We start from the raw sequence: 27835 nt of genomic DNA on the forward strand, positions 1-27835 counted from the left end.
AGTCCTCGACTGATATGTGTGGATATGGCGTGCAATGCTGTTGTAGTGCTATGTAGTGGACGGAAACCGTGTTGATGGTTTGGCAACTGAATAGCTTCCTCTGATACTGGGGAGGAGTAAGGCCTCGAGAGTCTTTGCTACTGGCGACAAAAGCGAAATTGGCCTGTATGATTCGCCTTTGCTGGCATCATTGCCAGGCTTCAGTAGCGGGACCACCCTGCCCATTTTCCAGGCTTCGGGAACTATGTGGGTTAAGGACTTTGGTTAAATACTCAACTCCCGGCGTATCCAGTTGCTTCAACATTACCATTGATATTCCGTCCGGGCCCAACGCTTTAGATGACTTAGCGTTTCGGATGACATTCGCAACATCACCCATCGTAAACTGTGGAGGTACATCCTCGGCGGGAAGAGCTCTTATACGACGTAGTACTCTTCGCCTCGCCCCGTCACTCTCGGGGTGCTCGACAGATTGGCGGTTAAAACAGCCAGCGCACCTCTTCGGATCAGTCACAGTTACGTCGTTAAATGTGACTGCTGTCCTATCATCCTTTTTTCCAGGGTTCGAGAGTGACTTTACCGTTACCCACAGTTTACTCAAATCGGTTCCAATGTTGCAACACCTCAGATGGTCTAACCACTTTTTCCGCTTATGCTCCTGTACCAACCGGTTGACTTCCACTGTCAGTTCACTGACTCTGGGATCAGTAGGGTTGGTACGTCGGAGCTCATCACGCTCATTCGCTAATCCCGCTGCCTCTGCTGGGAAATTTGGTCTTATCTCGGTTATTCGACCAGCAGGTATATAGCGAGCGGCTGCAGCTCTGATGATGTCCCCGAAAATCCTTTCAGCTACCCGAACATCAGAAGGATTGGGCAGTTCTCTGAAGCGAAGGTTGGTGAACTCTCTGAACTCGGGCCAGTGGGCTTTCCCATGGTTAAGGAAAGTGCGGCGTTCAGAGGTTATGAAATCGGGCGATCTGCTGATGGAGACGATTATCGGGAGATGGTCTGAGCCAAGAGAAATGACGGGTTGCCAAGTCACTGCTACCCCCATACACTCCATGTACGGGTCACTAGAGACTAGCTCAAGCGAGATAGGTCTGTATTGAACAGAATGGTGTATCAGGAACGCTAATCCCTCACCTCCACTTCTGGTGCGATTTTTCCTCAATACGTTGTAACCATTGCAACGTTGTAAGCTACAATTTTCATTGAGCTTGGTTTCCTGCACCGCTGCGATCTTAATATTCCTCCGATTCATAAAATCCACTATCTCATCAATTTTACCTCGGAGTCCGTTGCAATTGAACTGCAAGAACGATGCATTGTCCGGAATTGGAACAGCAACAGTGCTGCGGTAAAGGTTGCTGTTCTGGAGACTGCGGGGGAGTTCCATGCTCCGACGACGACTCGGAAGTTGACGGTCGTGGACTCACTGGGGACTACGTTGGTGCAGCACGAAGCAACATAGTCCCTATCGCTATAGTCTCGCAACCGGGTTAAACCGGAACAATTTCTAAAATGCACCCATCCTCTGCATCCATTACATAGCACCGAGACTGATCTATGGTGGATGGTGTTTTGACAAACCGAAAAGAACCATGGTCCGGATTTTCCTCAAGCCCGACACGGACCAAAAGAATCCGAAGCAAGCATTCCGGGATGTGCTGCTCTCAATAGAGAAAAATAAACAAACACGAACATGTATGCACTGGGTTGGCAGCCGCTGGCCGAAACTGGAGTGTTGTTGTTTCGGGTCAATCCGGTGTCGTAGAATCCGCTGCCGTGGGGTTTTTGGTATTTGTAGTTTATTTTGGTAATTAAGTTTGCGGAATTTGGCGGCGTCATTAACATTCTCTATCGACTCAGAGAAACAGACTGGTTGACATTTCTTGCCTGGATAGAATAGGATTTCTTATAGCACTCAAGCATGACGCTCGCTATGACATTTATTACTTCTGTAATTGTTAATACAAGTTCATGAAAAGGGTCACTTTTCCGAAACATTAAATAATTAAATTTTGTAATCAGATTTTGTTTCATTTGCAAACCGGATATAGTCCCATTTATGTATATTTAGTATTTAAGTAAGAGTTGGAAAAAATAATTTTTTTAATTTAGAACGTAAATTATAGATTTTGGCAATAGCTTAACACATAAGTATTTAACTGACATTAAACCTCGTTAAGATCTGTTGTCAAACATTATCGACAATAGCCCTTAACCAATGGCTAGCTAATACCTCAAAAAATGGTTTGAAATTTGGTGCTTAGGCGTGTGATAATGCAATGTTTTTGGAAATCCGTACTATTAGGGTAAGAAAAACAATAAAAATTCAATACTCTCCATTGGTCAAACGGAATTAGCTAGAAATTTGAAATGATAGTTACTGATGTAGTTCACCAAGGGTTTTTCGAAATTCGAACTTTGAGGTATCAAGACTGGAAAATAAATATAAGTAAGTGATATATGTGTACTACCTGTGCGCACTGTACTAAATTTAGGAACTAGGGAAAACGGATAAATCTGAAATGTTGTATTGGGTCCCTGTTGGTTGTAGGTTTTTAATAAAGAAGTAGTTTAGAAAAATTACAAATTAGTACTGTATTTTGTATTGGGTGAACAGATAGTGCTTGAAATCTGAAATTTGATGTTAGGGTCGCTGTTCATGTGTATCTTAGACATATGAAAGTGGTTTCGGAAATGTGTACTATAATCGTACGAAAAGTACTAAATGTTACATAATTTGGTATTGAGTGAAGGGATGGGACTGAAATCCTCAACATTGAGGTATCTGTTGGTATCTGGAATTTTGAGTAGTCATGTATAGGAGTTCTTGGAACCATCAATCAATTGTTAATTTTATTCATTTTTTGTTAATTTGTTTTAGTGTTTAATTTTAAGTAATTCTTTTAGGATTAAGGATATTATAATAATTTTAGAGTAGTCATGTATAGAAGTTTTTTGAACCGTCCATGGCCCTGTTGGCTAGGTTTCTGTACTAATTGAAAATAAATAAATAAATAAATAAATATATTGAGGTAGTTTTGGATATGTGTACTATAAATGTACGAAAAGTATGTAGGATGGAGATGCGGATTGTTTTGGATATGAGTACTAAATGTTATTAAATTTAGTATTGGGTGAAGATATAGATCAGAAATTCTGAAATTTATACAAATGAAAGATGTTGATAACTTTTTGGTGTAATTTTCCTAATATTATTTCCGAAAAAAAAAAAACTTTAATAATATATAAAACCTTGAATGTCAGAAAATTCAGTATGTATGAAGTTATGATTACATATTTTTTGTCAAGGTGAAGAAATTCTGAGTACTAAAAAGGCCTAACAAATAATTATTGCATTCCATTAACAAATAATTATTGCTGTTTGTACAAACTAGTACGTACAGTACATAATGTGAGCAAAACATAATTGATTGAAAAGAAAATGGGGAAAAAAAGAAATATATATATATATATATATATATATATATATTGAGAGATAAAAAATCTATTTTGCTTTTATCTGTGGTCGTCTTACAATTGCTTCACCTCACTCCGATTGGAGGCTCTTACCTCTTACCTCCTCATAAATAAACGTAGTTTTTATAAAACATAAGTTATCAGATTAACCCTAACTATTTTGCAAACAACAACATATATATTTATATACATAATTGAATTTTAGATCACATCATCTAAAGTCTGTTAAGTTTGAAGGTATATCGGTTCAGACATAAAATATAAAGCTTCCATATGTTAGGCAGTTGTCCAAAACGAAAAAATAAAAAGTATTCAGAATTTTTGGGTAAACCATTAACATGCCTTTCTCTTCAATCCGCAGTGCTTATTCGATATTAATAATTATAATACAATGAATTAAAAAATTGTTCAAAAACTGAACTTACCATTGTTAAGTTTGCTTTCACAAAAAGTCTTTAACTGCGTTTGATCACACCAGTCCGTCTTATAGGCTGACACTGCTGCCTCTGATATGTTTTCGTTGTTAATATTTACATTTACTTTATTAATACTTATTTTTTGATACTCGAATGGTATATTCTCAAGTTCGTCACCGGCAGATCCATAACTCCTAAGTATATCCAAATTATTTACAAAATGAGTACTCGAGATCATATTGTCTGTAGCTGTTGGGGCGTAGCTAAGTGGTCGGTGATTAACTTCAAGATTACTTATTTTAGTTTTGTGTTTATTGTTTTTCTCTTTCTCCAATAATGAGTTTAATTTTGTTTCTTTGCAACTGTTTTTAATGCGACTCGAACTTTTTTTTCTTGTAGAACAATTTCTCCTATACATTCTGCAACATATGGTGATAGTACACAGAATGAACACAAACAAAGCACCACAAATAATTCCTGTTATTTTTTCAACGGATAAGTTTCTCAATTTCGTTGAAATAGAATTGGAATATAGCGGATCTCCGCAACTGGCGCCCGTTAAATATGAGGGACATATGCAACGAAAACTTCCCGCCTCATTTATACAGGTGGCTCCGCTGCCGCAAGGTTGGTTTTCGCATTCGTCGACGTCAATTTCGCAGGTGGGCCCCGTGAAACCTCTACACATACAGTGAGAAACACCATCTCCCTCTTCACATATTCCACCGTTCTTACAGGGATTGGGGATACAAAAGCGGCCATACTCGCAGCGTTTTCCTGATAAATGTGAAGGACAAGTACATGAGTAATTATTTGGACCAAGCATTTCGCAAAGGCCGCCATATAAACATGGAATAGAAGCACATGGATCTAGATCTATTTCACAAAACCTTCCAGCGTAACGTTCAGAACAAACACATTGAAAGTTGTCGCCTAGGTCATGACAAATGCCTGAATTTAGACAAGGTTGTTCTCCGCAAATACCAAGATTTATTAACACCTTTGAGGGATCGCAAAGGAACTCTACGTTGGTAAATCTTAAAGCTGCTACCGTATTACCACCTGCAACTATATGTAATGGTAAGGTTTCGTGTCCAACTTTAATATCGGCCAAGCAACCAATAAAACCTCGCTGGATATCTTCATATCCCACTATAGTATGATGTGGTATCACTTTTGCACCGACAAAAATTTCATTTTTATCTAAATTTAATATAGAATTAATTCCGGGAGAATTGGACTGTGATGTATGCTTGTTATCAACTACAAGTTTCGCTGTATTTAAAACTCGTTCTAGTTTAATTGAGTGCCACTCGCCATCAGATATATTTATACTCGTAACAGCAACGACGCCTTCTCCTGAACCAAGATCAAATCGATATTGAACAACTCCATTCACAATTTCTATAATGCTGTAGTCAATTTGACCACTGGCGTAGACAAGTGTTCCCGATTGCTGTACTGTGCGTATCCTGAGCGTTAAAGAAAATTGGCTTTCAACCAAATGTCTAGCTGACGACTTATTTATTTTGTAGTGGGCGTAACTTTTTCCACTGAAAGAAACCGATGTTTGTAAATTTGAACAATTGTTGTAGTGGCATCTTGAGGATTGCACTTCGCAAAACTGGCCTGCATATCCCGATGGACAGATGCACTGATAGCCGTTTATTGTATCGGCTGGCCAACACTGTTTCTGTGGTGGACATGGGTCGGAAGAACATGCATTCACAGGTTCTTCACAATTTTTACCATCGAAGCCTTGTTTGCAGGCGCAATTATAATTCAGTTTATATTCTGGAGTAACGTAACTCACCACATCAGTATAAAACGTGTTTACTTCATTTTTATTAATAAACATCTGAGTATTACATTTTCCATGAACACAGATATTTACTGGACACTCATTAGACACAATATCTTCAATAGGCAGGTTAGAACGAATTTCTATTTCTTCGACGCCAATGGACATCTTATATAATACCTCCTCAGGTGTATAATAGCTTTCCGATGTTGGTAAGATTAATTGTTTTTTAATAGCAAACGCAACATCCAACATGTGGTTGGAATTAGTCACTGTTAAGTTAGATGACGAGTTTTTAAAGATGTGCTTTGTGTTGGTGAAATCGTTTTCTTTCAGTGCAATGATGAAAATGTCCTTCTGTCGGCACTGTAAAACTTCGCGCATGATTCTGAGAAATGCTTTTCGATGACTTAATATGAAATCTTTCGCCGTGATTTTACTAAATCTCATTATGACAGCATTTTTTATCATTTCGGTTGTCACTAACTCTACGTTGATTCTCACATTTGCAAATGAATTAAATTTTCCATCGGAAACACTAACGTTAATATAATACAAGCCAATATCCAAGTTTGTTATAGCATATATATCGCCGGTGGTTGCCGATATGTTAAAAAGCTTAATCGCAGAGTACGTTTGTGTCATGTTTGCCTCTATTTTGTACGTGAACGTATCATATTTATCTTGATCTGATACATATACCTTCCCCAAAAAGCCGCCACCGAAATCATCTTCAACAGAATTAATTGTTATTTCCAGAGGAGTAATAATAGGGGGATATTGACTTTCTTCAATTATTTTGATAGTGACCCAAGTATCTGAGTAAAGTGGTGGAATGCCATTGTCGAAGACTCTTATTTGAAGAATGTATTCATCACATATTCTGTGGCTAAATCGAAATGCAGTTAACAATCTACCGTCCTGTTCAAGACGAAAAAATCCTCCTTCGTTTCCGCTCCTAAAATCAAATGTATAGGGACTTGTATTTGGATACTCGTCCGCATCAGAGACATCAAATGTTGTTACTTCGAATCCCAAAGGCTTGTTCTCTTGCAGCAATATCGTGCTATTGCCATTCCTAACTATCGGGCTATTATCATTTACGTCCATAATGTCTACAAAAACTTGGACAAAACTGCAGAGCCGTGGCCACCCTTTGTCGCATGCTCTCACCTCTAGAATATATGACTGAATACCTTCTCTGTCTAAATTGTGATTCACATAAATTTTTCCAGAGAAATCATCTATAGAAAATTGTTTTAGACGATCACCTCGTTCAATGTTATATTCAACTACTCCATTTTTATCACTATCATCATCCATTGCAATAACTTGTAAAATGTTGTCTCCTATATTGGCGCGTTCGCTTACTTTAACTCGATAAAGATTTTGGGAGAAATGTGGGGTGTTATCGTTAACATCTAAAACAGTAATATTCACAAAGGTTTGACTGCTTAAAGGAGGTATGCCACCATCGATTGCTTGCACATTCAAAAAGAATGACTTAGTCTTTTCATAATCGATTTCCATGTTAAGAAAAATTATTCCACTAGTTGTATCAATTTTAAATTTCTGTTGTTCATTTCCACCAATAATGTAATAGGATATTTCTGCGTTTACACCAATATCTTTTGAAGTTGCATATACTTGCGTTACCTGGGTGTCTACTGTAGCATTTTCCCACAGATATGCTTTATATTGTTTAAGTTGGAATTCCGGCGGGTTATCATTTATATCGAGCACATGAACAATAAGGTTTTCCGTAGAATATAACTTCGAAGTGCCATTATCCTCTGCTTTTACAGTTAAATTAAAAACAGAAATGCTTTCCCGATCCAACAGTTTTTTGAGCTTTATGATACCACTTGAAGAATAAATCTCAAAATACTCAGTTTCATCCAAAAGCGTGTAGGATATTTTTCGATTTAAACCAAAATCTCTATCGACGGCATGTATTTTTGTAACAATTGTGCCAATTTGTGCGTTTTCTGGTATACTTAATATGTATTGATGCATGGAAAATTCTGGCCGATTGTCATTTACATCAGTTACTGTTATAATTACTTCACAAATACACTCCTGTAATAGTTCTTTTGCATCCTGCACATGAACAAGTAGAGAATATTTCGATCGTATTTCTCGATCGATTGGTTCGGCAACTCTAAGAATTCCTTGATCTTTATCTACATAAAAATCTTCCGAATAATTTCCAGTAACATAAAATCTTATTCTGCTATTCTCAACATCATCAATATCGATTGCATTTATTTTCACAATTGAGGCACTTACTGGTGTTGATTCTGGTATGGCTATTTCATACTTTGGACTTATGCATATAGGGAAATTGTCATTTATGTCAAGAACATTAATTGACACGTCAGTATATGACACAAATTTTCCATCAGTCACAGCCACACTAATGCTATATGATGAAATTGATTCTCTGTCAAGTGCTTTGGACACAAAGAGTTCTCCGGTGTTGGCAATTTGAAATTGAGATTTATTGTCGCCAGAAACAATGAAAAATTGTAAATTATTCTTTTCTGAATCTAAATCACTTATCAAAAGTTGATTTAGAACGGTACCAGGTAATGCATTTTCGGGTACAGAAAACATTTGAAATGTTTGTTTAAATAATGGTGGATTGTCATTATAATCTCTAACGGCTATAGACACTGTTACTTTAGATGTTTGTTTCGATTGACCATTGTCGCTTGCCAAAACATTAAAATAATATTCCGACTGCAATTCTCTATCTAAAGTACCAAGTTGAGTTATCCAACCAGAGTGTATATCAATTTCAAACATTTTGTCCAAGTCGTCATCGTCCAAGTAGTACCGAACATCACCGTTGGGACCTTCATCTGGATCAAAAGCTGTTATTTTCAAAATTGATGACCCTTTTTCGTTGTTTTCTGGAACATCCATGTTGTACACCAAGTTTGAAAATGTTGGGAAATTATCGTTATCGTCTTGAATATTAATGTATATATCAATGTACCCATATAGTACAGGTTTTGTGGCGGTTTCAAACATAGCTGTAATATGTTCCAAAGGACTAAGCTCTCTATCTAAAGATTGTGTCAACAAAACATCTCCATTCTCGGAAACAGTAAATTTTGAAGATTTGGAAGCTAGAGAAAACTTAACGGAATAATTTCCTGTAACTTTGAGTCTGGCCAGTATGGATCCTGGATTAAGGGTTTCATCGACGTTAATATTCATCGACTTTTTCTCGAAGTAAGGAATGGTTACATTTGACTCCATAATTTGCAGGGACACAGGGATTAAATTGCTGTGTCTGTCTGGGTACCCATCGTCAATTACTCGTACAAAAAATTGTATCAATCTGTTCGTTAAGAGTTTTAATGACTTCAATATGACGATTTCTCCGTTTGATTTTAACACTATATTTTTCAACCAGCTGCCATTGTCAGTTACATTTTCAATAGAATAATTTAGCTGCGCATTGCGTCCAGTATCGAGATCTACAGCGGTAATCTGAAAAAAAAAAACATGAAAAAAATATTTACTGATATTCATACGAATGTATCAAAAAAAAAAAAAAAATGAGAAGTTGTTGAAATGAGTTGAGGTCTTGATAAAATTATTGCATTGAATATTCTAGGAAATATGAATTTTTTACACTATTGCATGCTGGCCATCACTTAAACAACGGGACTTGTTTTTTGTTTCGTACTGTTGTGTAGGTGAGTGGCAATAACAAATCTGAAATGTGCTCTGCTGGATGTAAGGGGTACCTTGAACTTAATTCATGATATCTAGGGTTTCATAAAATTATACCGATTTAGAGAACTGATAGCGACATCTGAAGTGTTTCTACGTAAATCGATTAGAATATCCCTGCTAACTCGCCGCTTATTGCTAGTAGACTGGAATCGCTGTCTGCTCTAGCTAAAGCAGAATTTTCTTTAACTTGAGAGGTGCTTTACTCTGCCATTTTGCTGTTCCACGTACCGTTGACAAGTTCGCCCAAGACAGTTGCTTTTATCAAATATCAAACGATTAATATAAGTCTGTTGGTAATATATCACAGCAAAATTTAATATACTCTTGGCAAGTTATCCATTGCTAATTTTTAAATAGTTAAATGGTTTAAATTCATTTAAAAATCCAAATTATCATTATCTTGACTTGCGTTTAATGATAATTACACATTAAACTGAGTGTCATTTCGCATATGCGATTGGCACTGAGTACCAAACCTTCATTGTAATTGTTGAACGAGGAATAAGTAATCCAACAAAACCAACGAATACCGTCTGTTCTTTGCTCACAATCTAAGAGCAAAGTGTAGAGCAGAAACTCTGTCAGTGAACACGTTGATCTAGTCAGTCACATTGATCGACAACAAGTGGAAGCAAGGCATAATTACATCATAATTTAACCAACCAAACTCGGTGCAGTATCACAAATAGTGATTCAAAACCATCATTATTGCCTTTGGATTGTTTGGTTGAAACTAGAGAATAAACTACTCTTGTAGTATCCAACAAGATACCGAATTGTGTGTTAAATCCGGAAATCTAAGAAACCCAGGACCTAACAGCAAAGGCGCAGTCTGAAGTATACTAGAAAAGCTATCTCTTAATTATTTCATTCAATTAATTCTTAATTAACTTTTCTATTTTGTTTCTAAAACTTCAATTATAACCACTAGTGTACTATCATCAGTGATTACAAACGAGTTTCACATAATCAAGCAAAGCTCGATAAACACACAACACAACATAAATTCGGGTGACAAACATACATATCGTGACTCTGCATTGAGCATCTCATGCTAGCAGTTGTGTGGTTACCCTATTTTGCTTGTAACAATTTAACATCGATCTCTCTGCAGTTAATAATGATGATCATTGTCTTGCATATTTAATATCATCATTTTCTACAGCAGAGCAAAAGAGAAGCACATAACTCTGTTAACATAAATTATTGCTTTCCTGTTAGAAATTACAGCAACCACTGCAAGCAATCGTAGAAAGGCCTTTCAACGTTGGAGCTTTATTGTGGATGGTATGTAAATCGTGAGTATTATTTGTTTCTCTTTGTATCCATAATATTACATTCTGCTTTGGGTGATATTTTTTGTGTAAAGCGTGTAAATACAATAGAGTGGGTAAATACCCCGGAATTAGAATTATGCAGAGATATCGATTTATTATTTTAGTGTTTCTCTTTAAAATTTGTATTTTTAACAAATTTTAAGTTCTTAAATTTAAATTAATTACACAGATTCATTGAAAATAATCATGTTAGTTATTGAACCTAGTTATAAAGTAGCCTTTAATATTTAGACAATAAATTTATAATAGATATGGCATAATACTTCAATATTGCTGATTGCCTGATGGTTAAGTAGGTGGGCCACTGATTCGTTCTATCTTGGGTCATATGAACAAAGTTGATTCTGGTTCATCTCTATATGGCTAGGTTGGGAGGGCAGCAAAGACGGAATGAGACCGACACGTTTTTTTGTATAAACTAAAGTAATTTATAGTAGCCATATATAGAGCTAGAGAAGCACCGAACCTACCCACCCCGACGAGCTAGTAGGCCGGTCTTAGATACGTGTGCTAGCTTCTTAATACTGTCAAAGAAATCCTATTATTGGTTATATGCTACATATAAATTATTTTTGGCGCCCAGACGTGAGGCCCGAATTAAGTCACTATTTCTGTACCGCCTATTCAGTTTATTAACTCAGTTTTTAATTCGGCTCACTTATGTTGTTTATTTTCTTCTTTTTCTTTGTCCTATTCTCCTTGTTGTCGCCCCTTTTCAAACTAACACATCGTGCTTTGGATAGGGCAACACTTACATGTTTATTTAATATTTGCTCTATTACAAAATTCTTTGTTTATATGTCAATTAATTGTATCGTAAATTTTTATTTGTCAAAAAGCGTCTATAGTGGCGCCATTTTTCGTCTTAACCAAGAAAAGGACTAGTTAAGTCCAAAGAGAAGAATTAAGTTTAAACTTCTAGCAATTTTCACACTAAAAAAGTAGGTCTATTCATAAATACTGTAAACGTATATTCTAACAACATTAATTTTACAGGAATTTTAATATAAGCTCAATTTGTTAATAAACCACAATTTTACGAATTTTGCTTTATTCAAAATCCAGTGAATTTTCGCTAGCTTGGCCGATTTGCCCGATAACATTTTTAAAATTCTTTTTTATTCTTGGATTCTTAACCAAAAAGACTTGCCAATCGCAGTGAGTAGAAATGATATCATATGATCAACAAAACGATCAGCCATGTGGCTTATGTCATAAACCCCCTGACAATAATATGGCGAATTGTTCTAATTGTAACAATTCCTTCCACACTACGTGCGTTCGCATTCCAATGGACAAAAACTTCCAATGCCAGGACTGCGGTGGAAATCAAAGTTTCTCAACAAACTGCTATACAAACCAAATTCAGGAACAACCCCATCACGCTCTCCCAACCAAAGTTAAACTGCAACTCCAACGATTAGAGGAAGAACGTGATCTTAAACAAAAACAACTTGCAGCAGAAACTGCTCTTAATCAGCAGTACATAAAAATTAAATATCAACTTTTAGAAGAACAAATAAACACTACTTCATCAGTACATTCTCAAAAATCTATTTCGATTAGCGAAGAATTAGAAGATATTGCGCATATATCCCTGGCAACGTAGTACGTATTGAAAATATTGAAGCCAACCATGATTTTAATACTGGGCGTTAATAATGATAACAACAACACGGGCCAGCAGGATTTATTCCTGCCTGATGAAACTGTATATTTGAATGTGCCTTATGTATTAGATGCCAATGCACAAGTAATTGAAAGTAAAAACTTAGGTAATACATACCAGAACAATAATCTTACAGCAGTAGACCTTAATAACCCAAGCACGTCTGCAATTACATCAGCTGATAGTATAGATCCACACTTAACGGACAGAAATCGTACTGGTCAACAAACTATTCGATTCGGTACACCAAATGAGAATAGCGGTTTATTTAATGTCCATGTTCCAATAACTTCACAAACAGCGCCAATAAATACTGAAATAATTTCCACTCCAGGTTTGACACATCTATCTTTGACAACAACAAGCGCCATTCCATCCGCACAGACAGTTGAGGAAGTCCAACAAAATATTACCGCCAATGTTCCTCGGGCAAACAATAACCCTTTAACATCAACTATGTATTTTCATCCAACAGCAGTCCCTTCTTTCGACTCGCACATCTTTAATACAACAAATTATTTGTCCCAAAGCCAAATAAATTCAAGACAATCGGTGCCTAAGGAACTTCCTTTATTCTCTGGTCAGCCTGAAGAGTGGCCACTATTTTCCTCCACATTTTATTGGTCCACTCAAGCTTGTGGTTTCACTGATGCCGAAAACTTGATTCGACTTCAACGATCTCTAAAAGGCAGTGCATTACAAAGTGAGCAGCAAATGTTAATTCACCCTTCTAACGTGTCTTCTGTGATGGAAATTCTCCAAGTTTTGTACGGGCAGCCTGAGAAAATAATAAATTCAATAAAAACTCGTATAAAGATGACCTCCAGAGTATATGAAAATAATCTAAACTCACTGACCACTTTCGCTGTTAACGTACGCAGCCTAGTTTCAACTATAGTCGCCAGTAATTTATCTGATGAAATCAATAACACTTCATTTCTCCATGATATGTTGTTAAAATTACCAGCTTCGTATCAAATGCAATGGGCGACTCAGAAATTGAAATTATTAAATGCCAAAAAGAGTCCAAATCTGGCCGAATTTGACAGATGGATGTTTAACATTGGCATTACTGTTAGTAGTATAGCAGTTAATAACCTCACTGGTAGTAACAACATCAATGTAGAGAGCAGAAGTCATAACCAAATGCACAACAACAAAGCATTTGTCCACTCTCACGGAGAGGGACGTAAATGCATAATTTGTAATAAGAACTGTAAATCAGTTGATTGCTGCAAGCAATACTTGAAACTTGACCGTGGAGAGGAGTGGAGACTAGTAAGAGAACATATGCTCTGTAAGTTCTGCCTGCATAAACATAAAGGAGAATGCAAGAAAAGAATAATGTGTGGTGTAGAAGGGTGTCAATACTTCCATCATTCTTCTTTACATAATTTTTCTGAAATCACAAGAGAACGAGAAAAGGAGAAGTCAAGTGATAACGAAAACACATGTCAAAATAATAATAGTGAACAAATCGTAAACTCTCACTGCGAAATAAATAGCAGAATTTTATTTAAAATTGTCACAATAAAATTATTTGGAGTACAAAAATTCGTTGACACCTTTGCCCTTATTGATGAAGGTTCATCTGTTAGTCTGATGGATGAATCATTGATGATCGATTTAGATATACAGGGAGTGCCTAAACCATTGTGCCTAAGATGGACGGGTGGAGTGGAAAGAACCGAAGACTGTTCTAAAAAGCTGGTAGTTGAAATAAGTGGGCTGAATATGAGACGATCATCAATGGAAGTGTGCACTGTGAGCAGTCTTGATTTGCCAACACAATCTTTGGATTACGAACAATTATCACAACGTTATGAGCATTTGCGCAACCTTCCTATAAACAGCTACAAAGATGCTGTACCAAAAGTTTTAATTGGTCTTAATTACTCAAATTTGTGCGCTCCAAGTAAGATTCACGAAGGATCCTTGAATGAACCCGTAGCCGCTCGCACCAAGTTAGGTTGGATTATTTACGGAGCTGTTGCTGGGAATAATACATCAAGTAAGTCGATCAACTTTCATATTTGCGATTGTTCACAACGTATTGATCAATTAGAGGCGTTAATAAGATCATTTTACTCTGTGGAAAGCATAGGCATTAGTGTTCATGATCCAGTTATATGTGAAAACGATAGCCGTGCACTCATGTTACTGGGCAAATATACTAGGAAACTAGAAAGTGGTCACTATGAGGTACCTTTATTGTGGAAATTCTTTGTTATGATATGTGTTTGAGACGCTTGGCGTGCCTTGAACGCAAATTAAAGGGAAATCCAGAACTATATACTGTATTTAAAAACAAAATTGACCAATATTTATATAAGGGTTACATTCAGAAATTAAGTGATGCACATGTTTGTCAGTCTGAAGGAAGGGTGTGGTATCTTCCGATTTTTTCAGTGTTCAACCGGAACAAACCAGGTAAATCAAGACTCGTTTGGGATGCTGCAGCGAAAGTAGACGGATTATCTCTCAATTCATTTCTTTTAAAAGGTCCTGATATGCTTTCACCTTTACCAACAATTCTTTTGCTATTTCGGGAGAAAGCTGTGGCGATATGTGGAGACATTGAGGAAATGTTCCACCAGGTCCGAGTTAGACCGCAGGACTGTGATGTACAGAGATTTTTATGGCGGGATTGTGATCAGAGTCGTAAGCCTGATATTTATGTCATGAAAGTTATGATTTTTGGAGCAACCTGTGCGCCAAGCTTATCGCAATATATAAAAAATCTTAATGCATCGCACTATGAGAAGCAATTTCCACGCGCCACGAAGCTCATAAAAGAAATGCATTACGTTGATGATTTGCTCGCTTCTGTTGATACAGCTGAAAAAGCCATATCGCTTATAAAAGATATTTCATGTATACATAAACAAGCTGGGTTTAATATACGAAATTGGGTCTCTAATAACCCGGAGGTTTTAGAATCACTACCTTCTTCTGAATCTAACCCAGTGAAATGTTTGAATTTAGAGGAACTGTCGAATACAGAAAAAGTACTGGGCGTTTTTTGGGAGCATAAAAAAGACACAATAACATTTAAAATTTCAAGCTGGTTAAAAGGGAGTGATATTTTCTCAAATGGGAAAATACCAACAAAACGTGAAATGTTGCAAGTCATTATGTCAATTTATGATCCCCTGGGATTAATTGGCTATATAATTATGTATGTAAAAATATTGCTACAGGAAACGTGGAGAGCAAACATTGGATGGGACACAAAAATTCCACATGATTTACTTGTAAAGTGGACCCAATGGGTGAGCATATTGCCAGATCTTCAAAAAATTGAAATTCCCCGATGTTACTTGCATTTTTTTCCTAATTATGATGACGTAGATGTTCAGTTGCACACCTTTGTGGACGCCAGCAGAGAAGGTTATGCTGCAATATGCTACTATAGAATGAAGAAAGGCAACAATATAGTAGTTTCATTAATAGGCTCAAAAACCAAAGTTGCACCACTTAAAATGACTTCAGTGCCAAGATTAGAACTCATGGCGGCGCTTATAGGTGCTCGATTTGCTTCATATATAATGCGAAATCACACAATAAATATAAATAAAACGTTTTACTGGTCAGATTCGAAAACGGTTCTTAGCTGGATTAAATCAGATCACCGAAAATATCACCAATTTGTGGGATTTCGAGTTACAGAAATTATAGAGTTATCCTCAATCTCAAATTGGCATTACATTCCTAGTAAGATAAACGTTGCAGACGATGCTACTAGATGGAAGACGATCGCTAAAGTAGATCCCTCAAACAGGTGGTTCATGGGACCTACATTCTTACAACAAGAAGAATGGCATTGGCCTAGTGGCGAGGATATTGCGGATTCCACAAAGGAAGAAATGGTTCATCGTGTGTTAAATATAAAGGAGTACGAACCTGTTTTTGATGTGTACAGATTTTCGAAATGGAATCGGTTGCTTAGAGCAGCAGCTTATGTTTTACGCTTTATTTCCAATTGTAAACAGCCAAAAAAGGAGTATGGTGAATTTTCACAAGATATAATTAAAGCTGAAAATCTGTTATTTACGCAATCCCAAAGGAAATATTTGTTATTTGAAATATCTAATCTAGAAAGAAAGGGAAAAATTCCGAAAGAAAGCAAAATATTTACCAAATCTCCGTATCTAGATGATGGTATACTGCGTGTCAATAGCCGAATAGATAATGCTGATATTCCAGATGAGCAAAAGCGGCCGATTATACTACCAAAAGAATGTTATATTACAAAACTAATTTTAATTAATTTCAATGAAAAGTACAAACATATGAACCACGAAACTGTGATAAATGAAGTAAGACAAAGATTCTCAATTTCAAGGTTGCGATCTGTCTTCAGAACAGTAATAAAAAATTGTCAGATGTATAGAATAAGTAAGGCTGCACCTCAAATCCCTCAAATGGCTAAATTACCCAGAGCTCGTTTGGCATCGTTTGAACTGCCTTTTACATACACAGGCATAGATTTCTTTGGTCCTATTTTTGTCACCGTAAATCGACACAAAGAGAAACGATATGGTTGCTTGTTTACTTGTTTGACAATTCGGGCCGTCCACATAGAAGTGGCTAGTTCTCTTACAACTAGTTCGTGCATTTTGGCTATACGAAATTTTATTTCACGTCGAGGTATACCAAGAGAGTTTTTCTCCGATAATGGCACGAATTTTGTCGGTGCTGAAAGAGAGCTTAGAGAAGCCTTAGTGGAGGTTAATAATGACGAACTTGTTAGAACTTTTACAACTTCAACATGCAAATGGAACTTTAACCCTCCGGCTTCTCCTCATATGGGTGGATGTTGGGAGCGTCTCGTAAGGCCAGTAAAAGTTACGCTCTACAAAATTATGCCAATGAGGACTCCAACTGATGAGGTTCTACGCAATATGTTAATTGAGATCGAAAATATAATAAATTCCAGACCTCTAGCTTACGTTCCAGTAGAAGATGAAACTCAAGAGTCAATTACACCGAATCATTTTCTTCTTGGGGCTTCCAGTGGAATGAAACCAACGAGTCTGTGCAGTGACGACGGTGCAGTTTTACGCCAAAACTGGCTTGCTTCACAGCAGTATGCGAATAGATTTTGGAAGAAATGGGTCCTGGAATATCTTCCTTCGTTAACTTGCCGTTCAAAATGGCATGAACGGTCAAAGCCATTATGTCAGGGGGATTTGGTGATCATAGTTGATCCTTCATTTCCCCGAAATGTTTGGATGCGAGGCAAGATTCTAGAAACCCGATTGGCAAGCGATGGACAAGTACGGAGTGCAGCAACGAAGTTAGCAGTTTTGGACGTGGCTTCCAGAAAAGAGTAAAACTACGAGGAAACCTCTAGCTATACTGCGGGGGGAATGTTGTCGCCACTTTTCAAACTAACACATCGTGCTTTGGATAGGGCAACACTTACATGTTTATTTAATATTTGCTCTATTACAAAATTCTTTGTTTATATGTCCATTAATTGTATCGTAAATTTTTATTTGTCAAAAAGCGTCTATAGTGGCGCCATTTTTCGTCTTAACCAAGCAAAGGACTAGTTAAATCCAAAGAGAAGAATTAAGTTTAAACTTCTAGCAATTTTCACACTAAAAAAGTGGGTCTATTCATAAATACTGTAAACGTATATTCTAACAACATTAATTTTACAGGAATTTTAATATAAGCTCAATTTGTTAATAAACCACAATTTTACGAATTTTGCTTTATTCAAAATACAGTGAATTTTCGCTAGCTTGGCCGATTTGCCCGATAACACTCCTCGTGCTCGCAACTTTTGAGATCTTTACATTGTAAGGATGTTGCTAAGAATCAATAATGCAATCTTCATTTTTTGCAGCCTACTTTGTATTTGATCTCCCTTCAAGTTTGTCTTAATAACTTTCTAAGTAATTGGAAGGAGAACAGTTTCTGGTCACATGTGCTGGATCCGACCACAGTTATAACGAATGTATTAACATTTTCTAAATGCCATCGCCTGGATTTTGGAACAATTGTGATTCCATCCGGTATGGTCATTTATTATGATCTTTCTTTTCTATTTATGTATTTGTTCTTGGTCAGTATTAAATTAGTATTTTTTCGAATCACTTGGCATACTTATGAACCTCTGGATAATCAAACAGGAAAATTATTTGTTTTTAAATTTTGTTGTGCACAAGTTATTGCGATTTTATGCAAAACTTGAAGATAAAAAAAGAAAACTTTAAGGTAATACCTTTAAAAATTAACGGGATCTTGCTCTTGTTTAAATCATATACATATTTATTGTAAATTTATTGCAACTGAATTTTATTTCAACCATTTCGGAAAATATTCTTTATTTGGGAAAAAACGAAAAATCAGTTGAGCAAATCTATCTAATGCAATAAATCTTTCCCTGGTGATACATACGCCTCAGAGAGTTCTAATGAGATCAACTATTTTGGGAAGTCTTCATCCCTTGAGTTGTATAATTAATTGCTCTGCTGTTATTAAAATTTTCACCGACTATTTATTATTTATCTCTCTCCCAAGGGCGTACACACTTTTTTCGATTTTTATTAAATATGGCAACCAATACTGGGGAAAAAACTTCTGTCCCACTGGGGGCAGATAATAATATTTTGTGTAATGCTTGTGGAGAAATTATTGTTTCGACTGTATATGCACAAAAGATTTCGTGTGGTCATATTTTCCATAAAACTTGTCTAGATAGATGCGTAAAAACCAGACCCTATTGTCCAGTGTGCAACATGCGTATTGTGTCAGAACAGAAGACGCCAAGTACATCACAGGTTCAAACTAGATCTCAGGCAAGGGCAACAAATAATCCGGTTGGTTCCGAGTCAGTTACTAGTCGAGATAATAATCCTAACAATGATCCTTCTGATGCTACGGACGTGACACAAACGGAGAGAATTACCCAATTGGTAACTAACATTATTTCCTCACAACAGCCCCAGCTTTTAGGTACTTTAGGTGCACAGATGAGTCAGCTAATTGAGAACCAAATAGCCGTGAGCTTATCAAGACTAATGCCATCTAATTCGCCTGTTCAACCTGAACTACACCGTACATCACCTTAACAAATGCAAACCTTGCCAGCTGTTGAGGGCCGTACCTGCCGTGAGTTGTTTGGCATTACACCTCACACTCAACAACGAAATGGTGCTCAAAATAGACCCCCACCAAACAATGGCTTTTCGGTCCTAAATGCCTCCTCCTTTAATAATTCCGTCTCAACTGACCTGAATTATAGGCCTGACAAAGTGTTGCAGATAATGTCTAACTGGAAAGTCAAATTTAATGGCGGATTAAATGGTCTATCCGTAGACAATTTCATTTACCGCGTGGAAGCATTGACCTCCCAAACCCTTCAAGGTAACTTCGACCTCCTTTGTGGGAACTCTAGTTCGCTGTTCGATGGAAAGGCGAACGATTGGTTTTGGCGGTATCATCGATCAGTGAGCAGCATTCGTTGGCAGGATTTGTGTAGAGCTCTCCGTTACCAATATCAGAATTCTAGGACTGACGTGGACATTATGGAATTAATCCGCGAAAGAAAACAGAAATCAAACGAGACCTTTGACAGCTTTTATGAATCCATCGTGGCTAAAAGGCTTAGGGCACCGTTAGCAGATGAGTTGTTGGTAGAAATTATTCGTAGAAATTTACTTCCGGAAATCCAACATGAAATACTCAACTTGGAGATAAAATCTTTGCAACAGCTGCGCGATACGTGTAGGAGGCGGAAGTTTTTCATGGAAAACATGCGCCGCCAACATGGCATTGCTATCTCAAGTCCCGTCCAAATGTCAAAAAGAGTCTCTGAATTAGAGGTGGACGAATTTGAGATGACGTCAGAGGTGAGTCTTTCCGCAAAAGAAGTATCGGCCATTAATTTGATTTGTTGGAATTGCGGCAAAGTTGGTCATCGTTACCAAGACTGCCTTGAAAACAGAACCGTGTTCTGCTATGGGTGTGGAGCACCCAACACATATAAACCCAATTGTTCCAGATGTTCTTCAAAAAACGGCCGACAGGGTGCACAAAAGTGTGCACTCTTATCAACAAAACCCCAGAAGCAGGATCTAAAATAGAAATATTACAAAGAAACTCTTCAGTTCCACACAAACCAGACATATCCACTTCAAAAATAAAGCAGAATTTTCTTTATCTTGAGAGGTGCTTTACTCGGCCATTTTGCTGTTCCACGTACCGTTGATAAGTTCGCCCAAGACAGTTGATTTTATCAAATATCAAACGATTAATATAAGTCTGTTGGTAATATATACTCTTGGCAAGTTATCCATTGCTAATTTTTAAATAGTTAAATGGTTTAAATTCATTTAAAAATCCAAATTATCATTATCTTGACTTGCGTTTAATGATAATTACACATTAAACTGAGTGTCATCTCGCATATGCGATTGGCACTGAATACCAAACCTTCATTGTAATTGTTGAACGAGGAATAAGTAATCCAACAAAACCAACGAATACCGTCTGTTCTTTGCTCACAATCTAAGAGCAAAGTGTAGAGCAGAAACTCTGTCAGTGAACACGTTGATCTAGTCCATAGATGCCCAATGTAATAGTGTTGGTGAGAGCGACAAAATAACACTGGAAGAAAAGATTTTTCTATTCATTTTATTTAGTCGTCAACGGGATAGCGACGAAAGCATATGTGTGGCGGGTGTCGTCATTTTTTTTCTTTTTCTATGAAATGTAAAATTAATGAATATACATGTTTTAGTAATACTCTTGATAAATGCATTTATTTAAGTAGTTTCAAAATGTTTTTTTAAATTATATTTCTTATTTTTCATATCATCAAAAGCATTTTGTATCATAAAATACTTTTCAAATGACATCATTGACATATCGCAATAATTTTCAGTTTATGTGTTCACTAACAGCAGTCTCGATTACGATTAAAATTTAATTTAATTTAAATAATTATAATTAAATAATTAATTTAAATTTAATCATTAAATGTGTGGAGCACCCAACACATATAAACCCAATTGTTCCAGATGTTCTTCAAAAAACGGCCGACAGGGTGCACAAAAGTGTGCACTCTTATCAACAAAACCCCAGAAGCAGGATCTAAAATAGAAATATTACAAAGAAACTCTTCAGTTCCACACAAACCAGACATATCCACTTCAAAAATAAAGCAGAATTTTCTTTATCTTGAGAGGTGCTTTACTCGGCCATTTTGCTGTTCCACGTACCGTTGATAAGTTCGCCCAAGACAGTTGATTTTATCAAATATCAAACGATTAATATAAGTCTGTTGGTAATATATACTCTTGGCAAGTTATCCATTGCTAATTTTTAAATAGTTAAATGGTTTAAATTCATTTAAAAATCCAAATTATCATTATCTTGACTTGCGTTTAATGATAATTACACATTAAACTGAGTGTCATCTCGCATATGCGATTGGCACTGAATACCAAACCTTCATTGTAATTGTTGAACGAGGAATAAGTAATCCAACAAAACCAACGAATACCGTCTGTTCTTTGCTCACAATCTAAGAGCAAAGTGTAGAGCAGAAACTCTGTCAGTGAACACGTTGATCTAGTCCATAGATGCCCAATGTAATAGTGTTGGTGAGAGCGACAAAATAACACTGGAAGAAAAGATTTTTCTATTCATTTTATTTAGTCGTCAACGGGATAGCGACGAAAGCATATGTGTGGCGGGTGTCGTCATTTTTTTTCTTTTTCTATGAAATGTAAAATTAATGAATATACATGTTTTAGTAATACTCTTGATAAATGCATTTATTTAAGTAGTTTCAAAATGTTTTTTTAAATTATATTTCTTATTTTTCATATCATCAAAAGCATTTTGTATCATAAAATACTTTTCAAATGACATCATTGACATATCGCAATAATTTTCAGTTTATGTGTTCACTAACAGCAGTCTCGATTACGATTAAAATTTAATTTAATTTAAATAATTATAATTAAATAATTAATTTAAATTTAATCATTAAATGTTAATATTACACAGAACTTCTGCCTGTGTAGCTTGTCTCTCCCACTCATATTTCTGCTTTCCTATTGGTTGATTGGCGATCAAACAAAAGAGCGTAAGAATACGTGTGAGTTGAAATTGCTGAAATCAGCCACTACTGGGCATCTATGATCTAGTCAGTCACATTGATCGACAACAAGTGGAAGCAAGGCATAATTACATCATAATTTAACCAACCAAACCCGGTGCAGTATCACAAATAGTGATTCAAAACCATCATTATTGCCTTTGGATTGTTTGGTTGAAACTAGAGAATAAACTACTCTTGTAGTATCCAACAAGATACCGAATTGTGTGTTAAATCCGGAAATCTAAGAAACCCAGGACCTAACAGCAAAGGCGCAGTCTGAAGTATACTAGAAAAGCTATCTCTTAATTATTTCATTCAATTAATTCTTAATTAACTTTTCTATTTTGTTTCTAAAACTTCAATTATAACCACTAGTGTACTATCATCAGTGATTACAAACGAGTTTCACATAATCAAGCAAAGCTCGATAAACACACAACACAACATAAATTCGGGTGACAAACATACATATCGTGACTCTGCATTGAGCATCTCATGCTAGCAGTTGTGTGGTTACCTTATTTTGCTTGTAACAATTTAACATCGATCTCTCTGCAGTTAATAATGATGATCATTGTCTTGCATATTTAATATCATCATTTTCTACAGCAGAGCAAAAGAGAAGCACATAACTCTGTTAACATAAATTATTGCTTTCCTGTTAGAAATTACAGCAACCACTGCAAGCAATCGTAGAAAGGCCTTTCAACGTTGGAGCTTTATTGTGGATGGTATGTAAATCGTGAGTATTATTTGTTTCTCTTTGTATCCATAATATTACATTCTGCTTTGGGTGATATTTTTTGTGTAAAGCGTGTAAATACAATAGAGTGGGTAAATACCCCGGAATTAGAATTATGCAGAGATATCGATTTATTATTTTAGTGTTTCTCTTTAAAATTTGTATTTTTAACAAATTTTAAGTTCTTAAATTTAAATTAATTACACAGATTCATTGAAAATAATCATGTTAGTTATTGAACCTAGTTATAAAGTAGCCTTTAATATTTAGACAATAAATTTATAATGGATATGGCATAATACTTCAATATTGCTGATTGCCTGATGGTTAAGTAGGTGGGCCACTGATTCGTTCTATCTTGGGTCATATGAACAAAGTTGATTCTGGTTCATCTCTATATGGCTAGGTTGGGAGGGCAGCAAAGACGAAATGAGACCGACACGTTTTTTTTTGTATAAACTAAAGTAATTTAAAGTAGCCATATATAGAGCTAGAGAAGCACCGAACCTACCCACCCCGACGAGCTAGTAGGCCGGTCTTAGATACGTGTGCTAGCTTCTTAATACTGTCAAAGAAATCCTATTATTGGTTATATGCTACATATAAATTATTTTTGGCGCCCAGACGTGAGGCCCGAATTAAGTCACTATTTCTGTACCGCCTATTCAGTTTATTAACTCAGTTTTTAATTCGGCTCACTTATGTTGTTTATTTTCTTCTTTTTCTTTGTCCTATTCTCCTTGTTGTCGCCCCTTTTCAAACTAACACATCGTGCTTTGGATAGGGCAACACTTACATGTTTATTTAATATTTGCTCTATTACAAAATTCTTTGTTTATATGTCAATTAATTGTATCGTAAATTTTTATTTGTCAAAAAGCGTCTATAGTGGCGCCATTTTTCGTCTTAACCAAGAAAAGGACTAGTTAAGTCCAAAGAGAAGAATTAAGTTTAAACTTCTAGCAATTTTCACACTAAAAAAGTAGGTCTATTCATAAATACTGTAAACGTATATTCTAACAACATTAATTTTACAGGAATTTTAATATAAGCTCAATTTGTTAATAAACCACAATTTTACGAATTTTGCTTTATTCAAAATCCAGTGAATTTTCGCTAGCTTGGCCGATTTGCCCGATAACATTTTTAAAATTCTTTTTTATTCTTGGATTCTTAACCAAAAAGACTTGCCAATCGCAGTGAGTAGAAATGATATCATATGATCAACAAAACGATCAGCCATGTGGCTTATGTCATAAACCCCCTGACAATAATATGGCGAATTGTTCTAATTGTAACAATTCCTTCCGCACTACGTGCGTTCGCATTCCAATGGACAAAAACTTCCAATGCCAGGACTGCGGTGGAAATCAAAGTTTCTCAACAAACTGCGATACAAACCAAATTCAGGAACAACCCCATCACGCTCTCCCAACCAAAGTTAAACTGCAACTCCAACGATTAGAGGAAGAACGTGATCTTAAACAAAAACAACTTGCAGCAGAAACTGCTCTTAATCAGCAGTACATAAAAATGAAATATCAACTTTTAGAAGAACAAATAAACACTACTTCATCAGTACATTCTCAAAAATCTATTTCGATTAGCGAAGAATTAGAAGATATTGCGCATATATCCCTGGCAACGTAGTACGTATTGAAAATATTGGAGCCAACCATGATTTTAATACTGGGGATTTATCAAATACAGACCAACAACCTTTCGTTAATAATGATAACAACAACACGGGCCAGCAGGATTTATTCCTGCCTGATGTAACTGTATATTTGAATGTGCCTTATGTATTAGATGCCAATGCACAAGTAATTGAAAGTGAAAACTTAGGTAATACATACCAGAACAATAATCTTACAGCAGTAGACCTTAATAACCCAAGCACGTCTGCAATTACATCAGCTGATAGTATAGATCCACACTTAACGGACAGAAATCGTACTGGTCAACAAACTATTCGATTCGGTACACCAAATGAGAATAGCGGTTTATTTAATGTCCATGTTCCAATAACTTCACAAACAGCGCCAATAAATACTGAAATAATTTCCACTCCAGGTTTGACACATCTATCTTTGACAACAACAAGCGCCATTCCATCCGCACAGACAGTTGAGGAAGTCCAACAAAATATTACCGCCAATGTTCCTCGGGCAAACAATAACCCTTTAACATCAACTATGTATTTTCATCCAGCAGCAGTCCCTTCTTTCGACTCGCACATCTTTAATACAACAAATTATTTGTCCCAAAGCCAAATAAATTCAAGACAATCGGTGCCTAAGGAACTTCCTTTATTCTCTGGTCAGCCTGAAGAGTGGCCACTATTTTCCTCCACATTTTATTGGTCCACTCAAGCTTGTGGTTTCACTGATGCCGAAAACTTGATTCGACTTCAACGATCTCTAAAAGGCAGTGCATTACAAAGTGTGCAGCAAATGTTAATTCACCCTTCTAACGTGTCTTCTGTGATGGAAATTCTCCAAGTTTTGTACGGGCAGCCTGAGAAAATAATAAATTCAATAAAAACTCGTATAAAGATGACCTCCAGAGTATATGAAAATAATCTAAACTCACTGACCACTTTCGCTGTTAACGTACGCAGCCTAGTTTCAACTATAGTCGCCAGTAATTTATCTGATGAAATCAATAACACTTCATTTCTCCATGATTTGTTGTTAAAATTACCAGCTTCGTATCAAATGCAATGGGCGACTCAGAAATTGAAATTATTAAATGCCAAAAAGAGTCCAAATCTGGCCGAATTTGACAGATGGATGTTTAACATTGGCATTACTGTTAGTAGTATAGCAGTTAATAACCTCACTGGTAGTAACAACATCAATGTAGAGAGCAGAAGTCATAACCAAATGCACAACAACAAAGCATTTGTCCACTCTCACGGAGAGGGACGTAAATACATAATTTGTAATAAGAACTGTAAATCAGTTGATTGCTGCAAGCAATACTTGAAACTTGACCGTGGAGAGGAGTGGAGACTAGTAAGAGAACATATGCTCTGTAAGTTCTGCCTGCATAAACATAAAGGAGAATGCAAGAAAAGAATAATGTGTGGTGTAGAAGGGTGTCAATACTTCCATCATTCTTCTTTACATAATTTTTCTGAAATCACAAGAGAACAAGAAAAGGAGAAGTCAAGTGATAACGAAAACACATGTCAAAATAATAATAGTGAACAAATCGTAAACTCTCACTGCGAAATAAATAGCAGAATTTTATTTAAAATTGTCCCAATAAAATTATTTGGAGTACAAAAATTCGTTGACACCTTTGCCCTTATTGATGAAGGTTCATCTGTTAGTCTGATGGATGAATCATTGATGATCGATTTAGATATACAGGGAGTGCCTAAACCATTGTGCCTAAGATGGACGGGTGGAGTGGAAAGAACCGAAGACTGTTCTAAAAAGCTGGTAGTTGAAATAAGTGGGCTGAATATGAGACGATCATAAATGGAAGTGTGCACTGTGAGCAGTCTTGATTTGCCAACACAATCTTTGGATTACGAACAATTATCACAACGTTATGAGCATTTGCGCAACCTTCCTATAAACAGCTACAAAGATGCTGTACCAAAAGTTTTAATTGGTCTTAATTACTCAAATTTGTGCGCTCCAAGTAAGATTCACGAAGGATCCTTGAATGAACCCGTAGCCGCTCGCACCAAGTTAGGTTGGATTATTTACGGAGCTGTTGCTGGGAATAATACATCAAGTAAGTCGATCAACTTTCATATTTGCGATTGTTCACAACGTATTGATCAATTAGAGGCGTTAATAAGATCATTTTACTCTGTGGAAAGCATAGGCATTAGTGTTCATGATCCAGTTATATGTGAAAACGATAGCCGTGCACTCATGTTACTGGGCAAATATACTAGGAAACTAGAAAGTGGTCACTATGAGGTACCTTTATTGTGGAAATTCTTTGTTATGATATGTGTTTGAGACGCTTGACGTGCCTTGAACGCAAATTAAAGGGAAATCCAGAACTATATACTGTATTTAAAAACAAAATTGACCAATATTTATATAAGGGTTACATTCAGAAATTAAGTGATGCACATGTTTGTCAGTCTGAAGGAAGGGTGTGGTATCTTCCGATTTTTTCAGTGTTCAACCGGAACAAACCAGGTAAATCAAGACTCGTTTGGGATGCTGCAGCGAAAGTAGACGGATTATCTCTCAATTCATTTCTTTTAAAAGGTCCTGATATGCTTTCACCTTTACCAACAATTCTTTTGCTATTTCGGGAGAAAGCTGTGGCGATATGTGGAGACATTGAGGAAATGTTCCACCAGGTCCGAGTTAGACCGCAGGACTGTGATGTACAGAGATTTTTATGGCGGGATTGTGATCAGAGTCGTAAGCCTGATATTTATGTCATGAAAGTTATGATTTTTGGAGCAACCTGTGCGCCAAGCTTATCGCAATATATAAAAAATCTTAATGCATCGCACTATAAGAAGCAAT

The 27835-nt window shown here is 36.3% G+C and overlaps 1 protein-coding gene across 6 annotated transcripts in view; it reads right to left on the reverse strand.

Moving 5' to 3' along the window:
* LOC101900172 (fat-like cadherin-related tumor suppressor homolog) overlaps nt 1–27835 on the reverse strand; it is a 466944-nt gene that overhangs the window by 87090 nt on the left and 352019 nt on the right. For all 6 annotated transcript variants that reach the window (XM_059129200.1, XM_059129194.1, XM_059129199.1 and 3 more), the window contains one exon: nt 3915–9207. In XM_059129200.1, the coding sequence (XP_058985183.1) occupies nt 3915–9207 (5293 nt within the window). The remainder of the gene's footprint in view (nt 1–3914; nt 9208–27835) is intronic.

Source organism: Musca domestica, unplaced genomic scaffold (genome assembly GCF_030504385.1).
Source record: "Musca domestica strain aabys unplaced genomic scaffold, Musca_domestica.polishedcontigs.V.1.1 6, whole genome shotgun sequence".
NCBI classification, from domain to species: domain Eukaryota; kingdom Metazoa; phylum Arthropoda; class Insecta; order Diptera; family Muscidae; genus Musca; species Musca domestica.